Here is a 20844-nt window from a genome sequence, read left to right on the forward strand (position 1 = left end):
TTGGTACGAAGTGCTCCAGTCAGTGCTGCTCTATCACGATGGAAGTGGAAACATGAGCATTAATAATGTTGTGTTTTTTGCAAGAGGGACGGCAATCACATTTTTAAGGACAAAGCACCCGACCTTAGGGAGCATATACAAAGTCAAGTTCCCTTTGGCAGCCTATTTTTATTACATATTTTGTATCAACCACAGGAGGCCCTGGGGCTACTATTTTGTTTGTCTGGAGTCTCTGCATTAGACAAAATGCCCTGGAAAGTCAGTTCGTATTTAACCCTATATTTTGTAGATGGAAACCATAATGTAATGCACCTGGATTTCATTATCGATCAAACCACTGAGGAGGGCACTTACTTATCATAGAACTCATGACTGCCAATTTTAAAAGTCTCCAAACTGCTTTGATGCAAACATCAAAAACTTCCAGACTAGATGAACAACTATTTGCCAGACCTCAGCATTTAATTGTAGCAATTCTAACTCAGTTTGCCACTCTCAGTAATTATGCAATAGTCTGAAAGATCGTTAATTACACTGGTTCATTTCGGGGCAAACAGTCTGTACTGCGCAGTACATCCACAGCACTACTGCACTTTGCTGCATGAGGCTATTCTCAAGACACTAAAATCTATATTTTAATCCATACTGTATATACGATCTTAGCTGACCTAGGTGTTCCTAACCTCACTGAAATTTAGTAGATTCTGCACTATTACTTGTGGTGATGCTTTGATACAGAGTTCAAAATCTCATGGGACAAATAGGATAGTAGAAGAAGCTCTGACACTCTTCATTTTCAGTCCGATTGCTGAGTAACATAGCTCCTTTTAGGGGCATTGACAGTGCACATGGGCACGCTAGAGGTGCTGATGCTACTCTGAGGGATCCATAGGCTTAGCAGCTCATGGCACTTCACTATTAAATCACATACAAAGGAAGAATTATTAGTTTGTGGAAACATAAAGAAACTCTCTTGGCAGCTGTGAAATTACAGCTGTTGTATATGTTTACTTTTCTAAAAACAAAACAGAATACAAAATCTTATCCGCTCTTAAATTTTCAGCAAAACCCCAGCATGCAGTACATTTCGCAGCAAGATAACTGGAGATTAAGATCCCCTTTGCTCTAATCAGATAAATTTTGTGTTTATAACTATTACATTATGATGTCAGCCAGGGTTATTTCAATTCCATTAAAAATAAAACCATCAGTAAAACTTTGGATAAGAAAAACAACAGCATCAATAAAAGAAATCTCTAAAACAAAACTTCTGGAGATGACATTGTGTCATCTTTGCTTACGCCAGCTGAAAACTCCAAAATTGTATATAATATCTTCTTTTTTTCTTTTTTTTTTCAGTTGAAAAGCTCCACAACACGCCCTTTGAGTATCTGGGAACCAAGAACTGAGCATGGTCCCCAAGGGCGTATTAGTGAAAGTGCTGCTCTTTGTGAAACAGCTACACTCAAACTTGCAATTACTTTTATCTTTTAAGAATGTGCAAAATGATACAGTCTATAAAAACAATCGTCTCCACCAGTAATATCAGCATTCAATAGAGTAAAAAGAAATCCTTTTTGAGGCATGTGATCTCTGGTTAGCATCAGAATTAAGTAGGGTATAAGTGTACATATACATCTTCTGTGATGCATTTAAATTGTCTTTTTGTTATGAAATGTAATGTAAACTTTGATGGCAAAATTAAAAACCTGAAGCGTAGTTTGAACCCCAGAATACAGCCTTTATTTGCATATGCAATATCTTGTCTTTTAAAGGAGTAATCACAATTAAGGATGGTTCTGCCAAACACCACCAAACAACACTCTAAACCACATGCAAAGGTGCTGTTTAGGTAACTCAATAGTACTTGCAAATTGAGAAGGAATTAGACTAATAGTCTAGGTCAAAGAAAAGAAAAAAAGAAACCCTGTTTGCTAGCTAAGACAGTAGCTAGAGTATTCACCCGCGATGCATAGATCCAGATTCAAGGCTCCATCCGCCCAATTCAGCGCAAGGATCAGTCAGGCACGGGGCACTATCCTCTTATGCATTCTGGTTTTATTCATTTAGCTCTTTACCCTTGTCAAAAAATCCTCAAAAGGAGCAAAACTATTTATTTCAAATCACCTTACAAGAATATTTATCTACTGCGCAAAGGATTTACATATGGTGTGGAAACAAACACCCTTATTTTCACATCTGTTTCATGCTCCAATCTCCCTATGTCTTGTGCCTGACAAACAGAAACATAGTTACCATAATTAATATCTGATCTCTCATTGATTTCTCATTTATCCCTCCCAATATATAGCAGCTCATGGTGTGATCAGGTTTTGTCAGTGTTTTTTAAAAAAACATGGGCATCCCCAATAGGTAAATTTGTGGCTGCTTCCTGACTTGATTATACCAGATTAGATTACAGACTGGGTTTCCTACCCTTGGAAGGGACACTTAGGGGCTGCCTACTGCCACTGGTCTCATGGAGTACCCATGGTCATCACCAAGTAGACAGATCAATCCAATTGGGGTCATCCCGTATCACTCCCTACACACTAGCAGCAGCATCCTTTGGTACCATGTCCTTTTACAGAGTAAATTAATGGAGCGCCGATCTGTAACGCAATAGGGCTATTACTAAGATGTACAAAAACAAGTTATTAAATACAAGCCATGCAACACACATGGAAGCACTGAAGAAAACTTCAACAAATTCATCTAACATGCCAACAAACTGTTTAAAAGTCCATTTGAAGGAGTTAAGCAGGTTAATGACTTTCAAACAGCTGAGAGGGCAGAAACACATAATTGGGGCCTGATGCTGCCTTGCACGCGGCCCAGATTTCATCTGTTTCAACTGGAATTTTGCATGTAGTGAGAATTGAAAATCTTACAACACTGTTACAGTCTTAAATCACCACAACTCATTCCCCATACCTATACACACTTTTATATACAAGAGTTTAAATAAGATTTGCACTGAAAAGATACTGTACAAGCTCCAACTTCTTTTTGTATCTGTTCCTCTGTACTCTTATGAAAATAAATAGAGAGGACATCTAAAAAAATACAAATCAAATGAAGCCAAGGGCCAGACTGCACACATTCAAAAAGGAAAAATACATCTAATTATGTACAAGGTTGCTATGACCACAGGGAAAAAAGCCAATATATTTTCAGTGCTTGGCCCTGCTCTTGACTTGGCCCTGCTTTTGGCTCATCTTTATTTATGAGTAAATCTGCTAAAAAAAATTTCAAGAAATATTTTTTTGTTATTAAGAGATGCTATTTTTATTGTAGCATTCTGCAAACATGCTGATTTTCAGCAGGAGGGGAAAAAAAGGATGAAATTGTCTTCAACCAAGAATTTATGTTTTGGAAAAACTATTTAGTTTAGGAATTTTGATATCAGAGATTAAATGTATTCCTTTTTCATTTGCATACTTGCACAGCATATCAGTAGGTGCAGTGTGTATTACCCTATGCCTGGCAGATGATGACATCATATAAAGACTGTGTCAAATCATTTCCCTTCTACACAAAAAGGCATTTTGGCCTAAAAGTAAACTAGAAGTGTGTGCTAGGACTAAATAGCAGTTGATATTAAGTATCTTATATAACTATCTCCAACTGTGCATTTCAAGTACTATTTTTGTATAACTATCAGCAAAAATTTTGCACTAAAATAGTGCAAAAACATACTAGAAAAATAAATAATTTTTTTAAGAGTAATTAGTAGAGTTCTGAAATTAAGTTTTTGGGAATGTAAAGTGAACATTTTCTAAACCTTTTGAGTTTAAGTCCTTTCGAGTTTCCCTTACGTCTGAGGTTTTCAAAATGTTTGCCGTCATTCCAAACTTGGAAATTGGACCCCAAAGTACCTTAGCACCCTGTGAAGCACAACCCACCTCGAGACATCGCAGGCATGGCCAATAACCGCACGTGCTTTCTGACCCCATGCTCAACACCAGCCTAGAAACATCCCTGACGCAAAGCAGACGTGTCCTGCAGGGGTTAGGCTCCTGTGTCTGCTGGAGGGTCATCGGGCCACCAGTGGGGATGCTCGTCACCCTCAGCCTTGTCACGACAGGTGCCTGCAGCTGGTCCCTCACAGAGCATCACGGATCTCAGAGGGCGTGTTTGCAGCACGGACACCTTCCCTGCACGAAGTCAGTGCCCGTTGAGCTCGGCGAGCCACATCTTGTCCTTGCAGAGCTGCGGCCCATGACGGTGGTGCTCCTCACCCCAGCTTTAGTCTCCGCTCTCAAAACGGCACCACAAGTCTCACGGATTCCTAGCCCTTAAAGTCACACTAGTACAATGAAATGGATTTTGTCTTTTTAAATCAAGTCCTCCCAATCACAGTTATAGGCAGCATTTCAAAATCTCGCCCTAAAAACCCAGATGGAGAAGGAAGCCCTCTGATTTGGAGACCCTAACTTGCACACCATGATGGTTAATGCTGCTTCAGAGCAGGGAATGGGGAGAGCCGGAGAGGAGGAAAAGTCCAGTGGATTCAGAGCCCAAAAGCCAGCAGTACCTCTGCGAGGATTAAAGAAGGTGTAAGAGGGACTTGGCAGCTGCACAGACTCCTGCCTGCTTAGCATGGTGACTCCTGACAGCCAGCAGAGCCTAAAGAGTTTTCAGCCATTGCACACAGAGCACGAGCACTTTGCCAGGACAGACCTGGGGACACGCAGCAGTGAGGATGAAGCTCACAGGGAGGCCACACGTGCACTGTCTTTGTGTGGCTCCTTCCACTCCTGCCCTTCTCCTTCAGTAACTCTCTGCTTCCTCTCAGAGCAGCTTTGTCCGCCCTGCTTCCAGATCAGTGGCAGCATGGGGAGTCCTCCAAGAGCATCCCCTTCTCTCTGAGCCTCACACACTACCTCCCTCCAAAGCATGCCGAGTGCTCCTGCATGCAACAGAGCTGCCCCAAACCTGCCCGCCTTCACAGGAAAGCAGAGGGAGAGCAAGACTTAGCAAGCCAGGAAGGTCCCTAGTCTCCAAGAGTCCTTTGCAGGGAGCTCCCTCTGCTGAGACCCGGATGGCACATTTGGGACTTCCCAGGTGCCCACGCAGGGAGTAAAGAAGCACCCTGCAGCACCGAGTCTTCAAACTGCTTAAGTGTTTATGCCAGGCAGAAAGCACAGGGAATAGAAACAAAATTTCCCTAGTAGAAGTGAGGGGTGAAAAGCCGGGGGGAGGAAGAAGAGAAAAGGACCAGCCTTTAAGTATCTCTCAGTTAAAACCAGCTTTTAAATGTCTCTCATTTGTTGATTTCCGTAACACTTTCCATGACCACCCATGTGCTTTATCACATTTTCTGGTATACACAGCGGCTTCGTGCACATGCCTGTGTGCATATGCACCCAGAGCACAGCTGCTTCCATAAGGTCACCTCTCCCGAGGAGCAACCACCATCGATTAAACATGTCTTTTGGGGATGGGAATAATCAGAGCACATCAGTAAAGTGATACGTGTGTGCTTGTTCTTTGTGTGCATTTCTCAAAAAGCACATCTCCTGTCGAGCATTCTGGGGCATTTGTCACCATTAAAACAGCTTTAAAATTCTTCCCAAAAACAGATTATATTTCTCAAGTACACAGCTGAAAAATGAAAACTCAGGGCTGGATTCATCTGTCTCAGTTTGAGAGGCCTATGCTGAATTCTCCCTCCGAGCTGGTAGTTGAAGAAGTTACACATTCTGAATATATGATTCACTCACCCAAAAGTAAACGTCTCCTGGGTAGGATCATTGCAGCGGGTTTCACTGATTACGCTATAAACGCAGCACCCTCAGCCCTGACATGCTCCTGGATGTGTCCATCCAGCTCAGTGACCAAAAGAGTAAGGGACAGTCCAAATGAAGCAACTACAAATATGCACGCCCTCCCCAGCAATGCCTTTGTCGAGGTGACACTTGCAGTCTGGTCGCTAAAACACTGCACTCGAGTGAAAGTCACAGCAGGACAGGGGAGCCCTCCCTGGGAGCAGACACAGCCCCAGACCCAGCTGCAACCGCCCGTATCCCCTGTCTCCGCAGCCAGAGCCGCGGCCACGCGGGTGTCCCTCCCGGCCCACCACATCGTAGCACTCACCTGAAGCAGGTGGTGAGCTCGCCCGTGGGCTTCAGGCACGGGTACCGGGTGGTGGCGATTTTGTTCTCGGAGCAAACCTCCCTGCGAGAGAGCGAAACGGGGAAGGGGAAAGAAATAAAGAAAAAGAAAGAAAAAAAGGTGTTGGCGGGTGGCGGGAAGAGCAGGGCCGGGGCGGCGCGGGGGGCACCCACCTGTCGCTGTCCTGAGGCTCGTGCCGGTAGGTCCAGGCGTGCGCCAGCGCCAGGAGCAGCAGGAGCGGGGCCAGGCTGCGGGCCGGCCGCCCCATCGGGCCGCCTCTGCCGTGCGCGCCGCGCCGGCTCTGCCCGCCCCGGCCGGCGGCGGGGGCTGCGCCGGCCGCCGCTCCGCCCGCCCGCCCCCCGCCAGATGTGCCCGCGGGGAGGGGCCGCGCCCGCCCAGATGTGCCGGCACATGTGGCCTGGGGCGCCGGGCATGGCACTGGGCCCAGGGCGGGGGGGGGAAAGAGGGGAACGTGCCCCGGGACAGGCGGGCGTGCTGCGGTGGGTGACATATCCAGATGTGCCGGAGCCGCGGCAGATGTGCAGGGCAGGCCCTGCACCCCCCTCAGGGGGGAAAGGTGCCGGAGGGCAGCGCAGGGCAGAAAGCGGTGGAAAGGGAAAGGTTCTAAACCTCTGTGTGACAAGCGGCTCTGGGTGCACCAGCACTGATGCTTTCCAGATTCGGCTTTATCTGATATCTCTTTCCCAAAGGAACGGAGCAGTTCAAAGCCCCGTGCGGCGGCTGTTGTTTACCCTTGTGTTCAGCTGCCACTTCCCTGCCATTCATAAAAAGGATATCGACGACAACGGACTTTGATAAAGTAGTGCATCAGGTCTGACTCGTTGGATCATATCCTGTTCTCATGGAGAAGCTGTCTGGGAGCAAGAGAACAAACCTGCAAAGAGACAGAGCTTTTGCAAAGTGTTCAGCCAGCACTGTGGTTCCAATCAGAACGTAACCCCCTATAAACATGAAAGGGTTGGGAGAATTAAAGGTCTGTGATTTAGCCTTATCAGCACTTTCACATATATTATAAATAGCCTCATTTTACAGCCAAAAGAAGTCTCCCCCAAAAAAAACAAAACCAAAAAACAGATATAAAAAGTAACATCAGTGGAAGAGGATTTGAGCAAACTGCCTTCTATTTTGGGGTCAACTACTGGTAGCATTTGAACAAATTGCTTCATTCCTCCCTGCCTCAGGTTCTCCAGTCTGTGATGCAAAGACTCTCTTTTTTTTTTTTTTTTTTTTAAATGCAGAATTCCACAAACAAATAAGCCATGATCCATCTGTTAAACCTTTTGATAGGTTTTCCTGTACTCAGGAGAAGGCTAACGATAGGCTGTTACTCAGAAAACTTGGGGTTTCTCAGAAGTTTTCCCTGACTTGCTGAGCCTCTGCTGCCACTACAGTCTGCTGCATGTACTGTGAACTGCCAAATTCAAAGTATTTGTCTGCTCTAGGAGCTATGGTATATCTGTTCTAGTCCAGCAAGGGAGCTCTGCATGGCAGATTTTTTTCTCAGTTGTTATTCCTTTTGCTATTGACATGTTGATTTAAATATTTAAGTACAGTTACTTATTTTCCTTCTCTAAAAATAAGAAGTAAGCAAAGGCAGGACCTGCCTACTTGAAGGCAGTGAGACCTGTGGGTGTTTCTCGCAGGGTTAAGCTCCCCGTCTCTCACACAGACACTGCTGATTCCAAGATAACCAGGAACAAAAGCAGGACCTGGGCACTCCGATACCTGTGCGGTGGAGACACCTGTCTCCTCAGAATGTTCTCTACCCACCCTATCGAAGTGGAAAGTATCTAGTAACAGAGTCTAAAATGAAGAGAGGTTTGCACTGCTGTAACCCCTGTGAAATCTGCCTACAGATAACTCAGGATTTAGTTTAATTTAAGGATTCAATTTCACAGTGTAGACACATGCCCTCCAAAAAAGTGATTTTTGTTTAAGAAGCTGAATCCTATCGGAGCACAGAGCTGAAAACCTTTGGATGATTTCCAATCTAGAACAGTGTCATGATTCGGGAAGGACTCTCATTTTAAAAAGATTACTATAAAGCCTGGGGATACCTTAAAAAGATATCCATAACTTTGCAATTCATTACAGATCTAATTCGATACCTGAACTGCTTAGCTCTGCTCTCTGCTTTTTCTTTAATGCCTGCCACCCACATAATACTGTACTATCTACACACTACGCTATCTTTTTAATTAAAAGTCTTGTAGGAGTTTGCATATGGTCTTCACTTAACTCAGGCAAATAACCTTTTTAATTTAAACAAGGCTAGTGTAAACTAATCATATACACAACTCTTTGCTAAAGCAGGCCTTAAAGTTTCATACATGAAAGAATGTGCGATCAATAAGAGATAGAAAAGAGGTTAAAAAACACCATGCAAAAAAATCCATGTGTTGCAATTCAGAATCTTATTAGCACTGAATAAATTAAAGTTGAGGGTTTTATCATTTTACTTCATCAGCTTCACTTCAGTTTTAATGACTGTGGAGCCACAGCCATTGTGGAACAAGGGTTACTTCCTGAAAAGTGTTGAAGGGTGCCAGTGGTCAAGGAAACATTGAAATGTTCCAATTGCATTGAGGAAGGAACGAGCTGGGACTGTTCTCACATATAAGTAAATGAGCAGACAGTGATTTCTCGTGCAAGGGACGCCTCTTGCACAGGGTCACGTGTATTCTGAATTGCCCAACTCAAGCATGAGTAAAGTTGATGAGGCTGCGTATGAAAATTTGGAACACTGCCAAAAAAAAAGAAAAAAAAGAACCAAAAAGAATGAGGAATGCAATGCAATAATGTGATTATCAGCAGTTATCTCCATATTGTTTATATAGGGACATTGTTTCCTACAATTTTTTAATTCTTGATGATGTTGTTCAATTAACAACACAGACTTAAGGTTTTTTTGTTGTTGTTTTCTCTCTCTCTTTCTTTCCAGATTTTTACAGTAACTGGAGTATCTTAGAAACAGACTTAGACCACTTTCCCCCCAGAACTGTCTCCTTGAGAGGAGAATTTCCCCATGGGCAAGGCACAACCTTTGCACACTGCAGAATGGCATGAGGGGGATGAGGAGAAGCTGCAGGCCACAGGGCAACCCTGGCTCTTTAGGAACACACTGAGGTCATTTATATATACGAAGCAACTCACGAGACCTGGAGCAGTTCAGAGGCCTCGGTCAGACCCTTTTGTACTAGCCACTGCAGAAACACACCAGGGCTTGAAATTTTAACGATGATTCTAAACAGAAGAGATTATTTCTCCCCACTATTTGGCCCCATCCTTAAAAATAGCATAACATTGTGTTTTAGGTTTGGCAATTGTTTTTTAGATGTTTCACAAGAGTCTTCAGAGGTATGAACTGTGCATGTTCTTAATCCATTTATAACAGACATCTTCATGAGTGTATTTTCTGTCTGCTTCAGTTCAAAAGCAAGCAAGCAGTTATTGTAAATAGCCTTAATCCCACCACAGCATTGTGTTTGCAGCGAGTGTCCTCATGGCAACTCTACCAGGTCTCCAGCTGTCAGTGTTCACACGGTCAGGGAGATCAGAGCAGAACCAAACACATAAACAAAGAGAAAACAGAAGTTTTAAAGAACACCTTGGGCCTATGGTAGTTTTCTTGTCTGACTTGAAAGGCTTCAAGTTTGTCATTTGTGAATGAGGTTCCCTTTAAAATCAAATACCTCAGCTGCATCTGTCCAGCTCCAAACTTGCCATTCCAAGGATTACTCCACACATTGAGTTTAACCATTAAGTACTTACCCCAGCCTGCATAAAATGGGAATTTCCCGTAACACTTCGAATCCAGGAGACATCTACAACAGTGCCTCATCTCAGAGAAAAGTGAGAACCAGATACTAGAGAAAAAGAAGTAATTTCCTGATTAATTAGCCCATTAGAGAAGTGAAATTTCTTCCTAACCTATTTGTGATTTGCTTAGTCAGCAAAGGTCAGGTGAAGCATGAAAGGAAGAGGCAGAATAAAGACAGAGTGAAAGCAAAAGCTGTTAGAGATGATCCATAGGTGGAGACAGGAATCTGGCATCAGTCAAGCAGGAAGAGAAGAGAAAGAAAGAAAGAAGCAGCAGCAGAGGAGAAACAAGGAAGAGAAAGGAGCTGAAGAGATGTAAGGAAAACTTCCAGCTGTACCCAGATATAAACAGATTTTACAGGGAGAAAGATGGTGGTAGGACAGGCAGTATAGCATATGTCAAAGAAGAAAAGAGGCAGGAAAAGACATGGAAAAGTTCATGGTGTGATCATAGTGCAGGGAAAGATGTTCGGGTGGCAAAGAGCAAGAGGCCAGGAGAAAGAAGGCAGAAATGTTGGGAGAAGGTGGTTACTCGTCTCTTCATTTTATCTGTTTTATCTTGCACAATGAAAAGATAACAAACTTTGTGAAAGTGAAAACAGCTTATTTATTTTGCTCAGTACTACCAGCCTGATGTCAGACTGACATAAGTAGCAAAACAGACATCAAAAACAGAGGAAGAGGAAAGATACTTAGTGTCATGAACACTGTTATGGCTCTTAATCCAACTTGGGGACAAAAAAAGTCTCTGATTTCTAGCAGAGGCATTTTTAGTAAGATCTGCTAACGCTGGATAAAAGATGACTGAGAAAACACACAATGGAGATCATCAGACATTGCCTCTGGAAAGCACCACAGCTACTCAAAGGAATCACCCCAAACCGCTCCTCCATTTCACAAATAATTACAGGGCTCATCTTAGATTAATAGCAAAAATAAACACCTTTGAAAATATCAGCTAAAACAATAGTGCTGCTGGCTAGGCATAAAATAGGTAAATGATAGCTCTAATGCACCAAAAACAAATACTGATGCATACATGGGACAGGACATGACACTAACCAGAGCTGACTTATTTTCACTGGGGTTAGGTTTGAATTCCATTTTGTTATAAGAGATTAGAGCTGAAGAATGTGAAATCTTTCATGGCATCCCAGCTATCAGTCACCAACAGCCCCAGAGGTGTGTATGTGCTTCTTGTCAGTCCCAGCTCCTTTGACAAGGCTTTGGCTGTCATGCTAAATGCATGGACAGCAAGATAAACAGTTGCCTTGTATTTAGACCTTGTGATAATCCAAATGAGGTCCCTGTGCTCTAAGTTGAGTTTTGTGATTTACAAGCTCTTCCAACCAAAGAAATGATTTCTTACGTAATGCTCCTCCCATAGCCATGTTGTGCCCTGTTAGCCCTTGGCAGCATGGCAAATTGCAGAAGATCATCAACCAAACAACTGTTGAAGAAATGCTTTTTAAACACTTCTAAACAGAGCATTACTTGCACAATTCCTACGTGTGCATACAAGTCAACAAGATTGGTGCAAAACCAGAACCAATACAAATTAAACTACGCTGACTACTCACTTGTGTTTGCAGACTGGATCATGGCAACAGCACAGAGGAAGACCTGGGGAACTGTCCTTTTGTTTTCCTCTCCAAAAGGTTAAGTGGTCTTTGGATTAAAAAGGAAACCCTGTATCGTTGTGCAAGATACTCCAACAGAAAACAATGCTCAAGATTCTTGCAGATCTATGTGATCAAACCATTCATATATGGCCAGACTCTAACATCCACCTTTCGCATTATGATGGGCTGTTGATGCCAGCGAGGTGGGGCAAGGCTGCACGTGGGGTAGCACAAGAAATAGACAAGAAGATGTGAGCAAGAGGAGATGTCAAATAAAGACTCAAAAATTGCACAGACTCAAAATTTGCAAACTAAGGGGTCTGGGGTTCTTTTTAATTGCATATGATCAGTGGCCATGCCTTTACTTGGAACATAGAATATTGTTCATAGGACAATACAGGCACGGCAGTAAGGCATTAAGCCACATACATGGAAGATATCAGAAGGGAATGGATGAAGCCAATACCAAAAATGTACTTTTAAACATGCTCACACACATGCACATGTAGTTTCCATGCATACAGGTAAGCAAGCAAAATGTTGGAGAACATGCATTCAGTTATTTCCTCTGTCTGAAACTGCTTAGGAAAATACCATAGGTTCAGAGCCTCTGCAGTCTAGAAACCTTTAAGAGTCTGGGCCTTAATCTTTGAGCCTCAGCAGCACAGTGTCTACAAAATGACCTAATCCCTTCTTTTCCACCTTTGGCCAGCTTAATATATGTAGATTCCAAGATAACTATCTGTGGGGCAAAATTTTATCCTGATCACAGTGCGGAAATACAACATATGTATCTTTAGAAGGGTAAACTATATATATTCCTTATAAAAATAGACGTTTCAGCCTATGGAATATATAATGCAACATTCTGCCCCAGTCCAAAGCAGCTCAGGTAGAGCTGTGAGTGCCTGGGGAAGGTCCACTTTTGCACAACTAGCCTCAGCATTGTTTTAAGGCACTGCCCTCATCCAGAGGTGTGGAGGGAGCTGCGAGGGGCTGCAACGCACTGGGAACCCAAGCAGTCATTGCACTCTCAGGCTCACGGCTCTCCTTGGAGCTCGCGCCAAAGAAAACGCAGCCTGGAGACTTCGTACACATGCCCCTGCTGTGGCATCTCCACCCAGCTGTGTTTTCCTTGGCTCCGGCTCCCGCAGAGCAACCGGCACGCCAGAGTGACAGGCGTGTTAACAAGGATGCGACTGGACAGGAGTCCCAGGATTTGTAACCCCTCACAAAGCCCTCCCTGGAATATTACAGCCCAGGCTGGGTATAGCGAGGCTCCTGCAAAGTACAGACATGGCACAGGCTTGGAAATCTGCCTTTCCCCCCTCCTCCATGGTGCTAACTGTACCTGCCCACCTTGGAAACATTGGGACGCACCCACTTTGACACTCACCTCTGTATTTCATGATGGAAGAAACGTTTTTACTTGTGTATAATTTGTAAGTGGACAGAATTTACCCAAACCTAAACCCCTCCACTTTCAGATAGGGACAGGTTATTTAAGCTTAGAAGCAAGCTGGTATGAAAGTGGAAGCAACAGCTTTACATTAAGGGTGCACTGTTTCCACTGCCATGGAAATAGCAGTGTATTTTGTGCTTTTCCTTTCCTGCATGCCATTTTTATCACCTTATTAGTACTGATACGCTTCTTTCCTCCCAACTTCCTTCTAAGTGAGACAGCTTTTACCGAAGTTTTGCTCTGACCCTTGGTGCAACACATGTATCTCATCACAGAAATGGGCTCAATTCAGATCAGTCACCCATTTCATTGAAGTCAATCTGGCAAAACACAAGTGGGAAAAAAGAAGAATACGACCTTCACTCTACAGCTTGTGACAGCTCACTCACTGCTTATTTATTCTGCACTCCTTGCAAAAACACTCCACACATTCAATCAAATCTCAAAGAAAGGGGTCAAAAGGCAAGTGTTTTTAAACTGTCTCAGTTAAAGAGTCCCTTCCCATTAAAGCCATGCTGGTCGTGTCAGAGATAAAAGACTGTTTTCAAGGAGGCTTGACTTCGCTAACAAATCAACTGTAAATAAGTTCTAACATATTCATTGTGGAAGAACAGATCTCTCCAGGCACTATCATGCCCAGCAGTGAAAACAGCTCATAATTCTGCTGATGAGTTCATGAAAAGCTTAAGAAGTTATCTGCAGTTTTTCATACCTATTTCAAGAGAAATTATATTTCTTCTCATCTGAATTCTCTATAGTGGATGGAAAAAAAATAGGAAGTTTAGAGCAGTGGCATGGGACACTTGTAGGAAAGGAAAAATCCGTGACAAGAAAAAAAATCCATTCCTTTGAGCCTGCAGAGTGCTGACTGCTCATGCTCAATGATGCAGGCAGGTGGGAGATTTCCAGCCTGGTTGAGCAAGGGCAAGAAACAAACAGAACATGTTGGGGAAGATTATTTTCCTTCCAGAAAAGGAGGAAAATCTGTGCTCAAGTGTGCATTTGCTGAAGTGTTAACTGTTAAGACAAATATAAAATCTTATTTGGGAAGGACTTCTCTCCCTAAAACAGCAATATCCCTCTGCTTTGGCTTCAGGTTGTTGAGACTGATAGGCTACAACATGAAATTATGGGTCCTTTACATCAACGTATCTGACACAGGATCTTTTTCTTATTTTCCTCTTTGCAGGAGCTCTGAAATTATATTCACTCTGGGCTTGATCTCCTTTAGCTCTTAGCTAAAAGGAATATTCTAATCTATTTTAAGCTATTCTAATACAATAGCTTTCAAAACTCATTACATAATGTAATTTCCTACACATTCAGGCACCAGTGCTGCCTTTTGCAATATGGCTTCTACTCCTGTATCATATACAGCAATTTAACAACTTTATCACATCTTAGATTACAAGCATGAGAATGATATTTCTGGAAACAAAACCTTCAGTTCTATTCCCACTACAAACACATATGTCCACATTTCAACATAAAGACATAACAGTAACTCATAAGAGTGGCTGCACTAGCTCAGACCCTATCTAGCCCTGTATTGTGTCACCATGGGCACAAGGCAGTAACAGCCATAAGGCAATTTGGAAGCACATATGATAAATATATACAACTATCTTCAACTCTGGGGCTTCTTTTGGGTGACAGTACTGATGCACCCTGCACGTTTTATCCACAGTTCATAGAGAATAACTGTAATTATTATCCTGGTCTCCTGACACTGCAGTACAATTAATAGAAATCTGTATTAATCCAGAACAGAAAAGACACACAGCAAAGCTTGCACCAAGTCACTTCAAGCAGAGATACATATACTAGGCAGAAGAAACTTTGCCCTAAAATGCAAGTAGAGCAGTATAAATGCACCCTCCATTTCCTCTTTCTAGAAAAGGATAAAGGGTGTTTAAAGTCAGCAACAGCCAAGACAGCAAGCTAAAATGTTGTAGATAGCCCTCAGCAGCTCGGCTGGCAGAAACTGCTGATTAATAGCTGACTGTTTTCCTCATCAGAAGTTTAAAGAAAAGCAGTGGTAGCTGGAATGATTAACAAGGACTCCAAGTTGCAACCAATATAAGAGGAGCTGTAACATAGGAGCAGATGACTACTAATGATGTTAAGGAAAAAGTCCTGCAATGAAGAAAAATGAATTTGCATGCAACTCAGGAAGCTAGGGCAAATCTTATCTTAAGCACAACACATCTTACATCCCAAGGCTCCTTAGCCACTTAGATGCATTTAATCTCTTGCCCAGAGAGGATGTGGAATCTCCTTCTCTGGAGAACCCCCCTGGATGCCACCCTGTGCCATGTGCTCTAGGTGTCCCTGCTGGACCAGGGAGGTTGGACTAGATGATCTCGAGAGGTCCCTTCCAACCTTCACCATTCTGTGATTCTGTAATCCAAAAGTAAATGTTGTGGATTATAAAGTGAGCAATTCACCCAAGCAATTCAAATAATTACATTTTGGGTTATTGGTGTATCTGCAAAACTGAATGTAGGCATGCAGTTATCCATATGGTCCCAGGAACTAAGACATAATGGTGATCCAAGTGCCTGTGAAAGACAGAAGGAAAACAACTACTGAAGTGCTGAACAGATTCCAGCATCTCCAGCAGAGCTCTGAAAGGACCAAAAACTCTGGAGCATTCTTTAGGTTACATTCTCCTCATAATCCAAATGTTCCTTTGCAGCCAGCAAACCATATTTGTATTTTATTATATAGAGAGTAGGAAAAAAAAAGTGTAAAAAAAGTAACAAAGAAAATAATTATCTGTCAATTCATATTTACTTCCATTTCTAAAGCATGATTTCATGAGTATGATTTGAGCATGAGAGCATTATTTCAATACCTTAGAAAATGACTTCTTTTTTTCTACACTTGACCTTCTGTAGCTGTATCCCTTAAAGATAGGTCGATAATTTTTCTATTTAAAAGGTAGGAGGGGAAAAAAACACACAATAGAACAATCTTCTTGGCAATGTATTTCTCCTGAATAACAAGAAAAATCTCCTCAATAACAAGTTAAAATAGAAGTGCATGCCTTGGCACTTATCGAACCAAGTTGCTTTTCCTTACTAATTCTTCCTTTAGGCAACGCATCCAAGTATTTCCTTGGAATACGTTCCGAGTGTGTGCAAGAGCTATTTATAATCTACAACACTTATTTTTGGATTAAACACAGCTAGGTGGCTACTTGCCATGAGAGCAAAGGGGGTTTCAATGAATTACAAAATATGTATGAAATATTGCACTTGGGATAAGGCACTTCCAAGCCGGGTGGCTCGTACAAGCAAGCAGCCCGTCAGATGTGGTGGGAGCAGGCAGAGCGCAGAACCCAGCCATGCGAGGTATCTGTGGGGCTCATGGCCCTTAAGTCCTCTGCTTGTTTTGGTGAGGGATCCATCCAGAACCTCTTTCAAGACTCAGGCCAGGATAAGGGCAGCCAAGCAGCAGTTCTGTGGGGCTCTTTGGTTTATCCAGCATCTGCCCTGATCTTAAGTGTGTCCATCGGTTCAAGTCATCGCTATTGCTGGCCAGCTTCCCCCACAAGAGAAGAAACACCAGGAGAGGGGCTATCTGATGTTTCTCAGGCTGAGCAGTTTGCACAGCATGGCCCTGGCCTCTAAGCCATTCATCCTCAGGCTTGCAGCCTGCTCCTCCAAACTTTTTCCCTCTTCCTTTCCACTATGACTTTTTACCCATCCACCCTTAAAGTCTCCCTCCTCACCCTTCACTCACTCCTATCATTGCCTCCCTGTGGTTCTGCCCCCTCTTGGTTTTCCCCCTTCTCCACAGCAGTGTTGTGTTGGAGCCCACCATAACAAGGCCAGAAAATCATCCCTGCTTCCTAAAGCAGTCCTGACTTGGTGCTGCATCTGACCCCTAATGCTGGCAGGGCACATGTTCCAGGAGCTGACGGCATCAGTGACTCCTCAACACTAGTGATTAATGTATAATTCCAACAGCACCTTCTCTTGTTGGCAACCTAGCCTGAACCAAAAGTGAATGCATTCATTAGTCAGCTGCTAGATATATCAGCTCTGCTGTTTATACTGCTGCATGGGTAATCATTAATAGTGCAGCAAATTAATAAATTAGTTAATAGTTTATTTTTCAGTCATTCCTGACCCACTGCAGACCTAACTGACCCAACCAAAAGAATTTGGACATCGCGCTTGCATACTGCAATCCCAACTTGTAATGACAAAGTCCATGGTATATCTAACATCCAAATGCTGCCATCGTTTTAGCATTTATAACTGAAATAGAGTGGCAAAAATGCCTTTCCTGATATTAAGCCATTTTACTTCCAGAATGTGCACTCTGCTCAAGATACTGCCATCTAGCCTCCTGTCATAGCTGTAGTCACAGTATTGTGTGGTTCATGTTATTCTAATCGAGAGTTTTACTGAAAAATGTATAGCTTTCTGCTATGGAGTGTTTAAAAAGAAAGCTATGTGCTGGCCTGTGGACATTTATATGAGTATCTAGCAAGCAGTGGTAATCACCACACCAATGCTCAGACCCTGCAGTCCCATTTCAGGCTGTGTTTATTTTGCAATTGATAGATTTCTTGAAAATTTTCAGCAAGAAATGGCATAAGTGGTATGTTACTAACGGACGAAAAATACTAGGCCTGGATTCTGTCTTTACGGAAAAAAAATCAATGAAAAATTCCTCCTCAGACTTCTGCCAAAGGAGAGTTGGGTCAACTTTTAACAGTATATGCCACAGGTTACCAAATTATTGAAAGAAGTATTTTACAAGATTAAAGAGTGCAAAGTGAGCAGCCATAACTGTGTTACTCAAACAAAAACCTGCATTTGAAGAGATTTTCTTCAGCTGAGTTGTAACTGCCAGGAGAGTACTACACTGAAAGAACTCAGAAACTTTCATGCCTACAGTTATACAAACCCTGCTTGTGGCTAGTACGTGCATATTCTTTCTCTTATTCTTGCTGTTGTTCATGCTGTCTGCAGCAGCCATTTGGAGAAGTGAGTACTGAACCTGCATAAAATGAATAATAATTAATTCTCATCACAACTACATGGAAATACACAGGATTTCTTATGTGTGAACAGCAAAGTAGCAAAGTCAGTAGGGTAGGTCACATGAAGGTAAACAAAACACAGAACCAGAAAACCTTGGCACTGTAAAGTGAAGAGGGATGTCCTCTAGCACTGTATAAGTAAAGCTGCTTCGAAAGCCAGATCTGCATTACCAAAGAGCAACCTCGATCACAAGATCAGAGCACAAGAGTCACCTTGTATCTATGCATACAGATTACAAGCCAGCAATTAGCTGCGGGTTTTTAATAATTTTTGGACCACATGGACCTTTGATTCTGTGAATGCCACAAATATAAACGTATCTCACATAAGTTATCATTAATGCAGTAGCACAGCAATAATTCATAATTAATAACAAGAGTGGGCCTGGTTTAATAGAAATGCTGTGGGGTAAAAGGTCTCTCTTAAAGAGTTAGGTTGAATAATGTCAAAAAATGGCAAGAAGTGCCAAAAACAAGAAATGCCCAGCAGCCAATTCTACCCGGATTTTCAGTAACATGCAAGACAGACCCTACTCAATTGTGTTGCTTTGAAAAATTAAGAATCTGCATTAACCATAGAGTAAGTGGAAGTAAGAAGCCCAAACTGATCATTTTCTGTAGCGTCAGCTGCCTCCTTGAGGAGAGCTGGAAACTGTGTGCCCTGTGACCATTGGTGAAGGATGTTAACAGCAGTGAGATCCTAAAGGCGCCAAGTCACAGCCAAGCCAATTAAATCAGAAAAAGGCATAAAGCAGTGGGAAAATTTTCCAAGCCATGACTTCAGCTATCTGCCAATTATTTCCCTGTGTGGACTACACTGCAAGAACACAACCAGGTAAACTCTGCAACAAAGCAGTATAGTTTTCCAGCACTAATTTATGAGCTGAATTATAAGCATGTGCAATCCCAAATCTCATCCCAGGCCCTTCATATTCATGTAAATGCCCAGAACCAAGCTAAGGAGAGGCGCAGAGGAGTGGGACAGAGACCCAAATACCTATGCAGGGAAACACACACACTCAGCAGGGCATGACTGCATGGGGAGACTGCCCATTGTATACCAGCATCTGTGAGGAACAGGGAAGTCTCTTTTCTCACCCCTGCATATTAAAAACTGGAAACAGAGACAAAAGGAATAAACTAGGGATGAGGATGATGTGCAAGCATTTGTTTTTGCTCCACAACTCTGAAAAATGTCAGAGTTAAACAAATGCAGGTTTTTTTACACATATCCTCCCTGGCCACTCCAAGGGGAATCCATGTATGAACATCTCTATGGCAATGTCACCCCTTCCTCTGCTCTTTCAGCCACAGCTTGAACCCAAGCTGGGCCTCTTTCCAAGGGCTTGCATGCAGGTAGGAAGCAAAGGCCAATGGCAGCAGTTGGGTCAGTGGGAGCAGTCGCCTTTACCCTTAGCCCAGGCCGAAGCAGGGCACTCCAACAGCCCAGCTTTTCAATCGAGCTCCATTTCACTACACGGTTTGCCAGTGTAAGCAATTACAAAGCCTTCAAGCTCCTGCAGTGGGAAGGAGAGCTCTGCCTTTGTCAGCATTCACAGGGCCTTGGCTTTGGATGAAGGCCGAAACTGAACCAAAAGCTCTGCCAACTTGTTGGCCCAGCTTGCTTTCTGGCTGCAAAATGTGGCTGGCTTCACTTAAGAAAGGCTCCAACAGCAGACTTACAAGGTCTTTCCCACTGCATCTCATTCACACCCAGACACATTCATGATTTTGCAGAAATGGGCCTCTTATTTTTCTATCATTCATATATCTCTGTTAATCTGCACAGGCTAGTACACCGCTGTGAGGGACCAGGTGTCAGAATTAAGCAGCTGGAGACAAAGTCCACAACAGAGTTTCATTACACATGAATTTGTCCAGTACTCAAAACAGAGCTTCTGTATGCAAATGCAATAGCAAGAGAGGGGGAAAAAAGGCAAGGAATGGAGTAGAGCATGTCCAGATCCTCCAGGCGCAAACTACTCTGCACAGATAGTTCAGATGAGATGGAAAAGGCAGTCAGTGAGGAGAAATGAAAGGGATGGCTGACTATATTTCTTTCTAAAAGGAGCACAAATATTAAAATGATGAGCACAAATATTAAAACAATGAGCTTTTTTAGACCACGTGACTGAGGAAAGTTGTTCTCCAAGCCAAGAATGCTGAGATCTGTTGTTGAGATACTGACCTTGTAGGCAAGCCAGCAATCATACTTTTCTCAGGGGAGAACAGCTTGCACCACACTGATTAAGGAGAGCGCAGAAAATTGGTATTGTAAGTTTCACCAGCCACCCAATACCATTGTTAACATTTCTGCATGGGAGTGGGTTAGAAGCAAGCTGATAGAATATAGTTAAAAATTGCAGCATCTGTACATCAGTCAAGGAGATGTCGATGATTTCTGAGCATTTCAGGTTATAAGAAGCAGCACGTATGAGGATTTTGTCTGAAAAGAGATTTCCTTGCGCTCACTTAACACTTCTATTTATTTTTCCCCCTCAGAAAAGTGCTGCTGGCTTAGGTAGGAGCCTTTTCTGCAGCAGCTATCATACAAAGCTTGTTGAACAAAAAGGAGGCTTTAAGTGAATTGAAGCAGAGCGAATTATTGCAGGAGAAGGTCTTCTAATTGCTCCAGGAAAAGGATGGTTGGGTGGGTAGAGTAAGCTAAGATACACCAAGTAAGAGACATCATTCTCAGATGGGAAAGGTATGGTTACTAACTTAATCTCTATTGCACTAAATTA

At 42.9% G+C, this 20844-nt stretch overlaps 1 protein-coding gene across 1 annotated transcript in view; it reads right to left on the reverse strand.

Annotated features, from left to right (window-relative positions):
• LOC104578755 (collagen and calcium-binding EGF domain-containing protein 1) overlaps positions 1–6412 on the reverse strand; it is a 95931-nt gene extending 89519 nt beyond the window's left edge. Inside the window, exons 1-2 of the mRNA XM_010226324.2 lie at positions 6291–6412; positions 6100–6180 (exon numbers count right to left, since the gene is read on the reverse strand). Of these exons, the coding sequence (XP_010224626.2) occupies positions 6100–6180; positions 6291–6385 (176 nt within the window). The 5' untranslated portion in view covers positions 6386–6412. The remainder of the gene's footprint in view (positions 1–6099; positions 6181–6290) is intronic.
• Between the last annotated feature and the right edge of the window lie 14432 nt (positions 6413–20844).

Source organism: Tinamus guttatus, unplaced genomic scaffold, assembly GCF_059628265.1.
Source record: "Tinamus guttatus ecotype Peru unplaced genomic scaffold, ASM5962826v1 Tinamus_guttatus_pri_ptg000606l, whole genome shotgun sequence".
NCBI lineage: Eukaryota > Metazoa > Chordata > Aves > Tinamiformes > Tinamidae > Tinamus > Tinamus guttatus.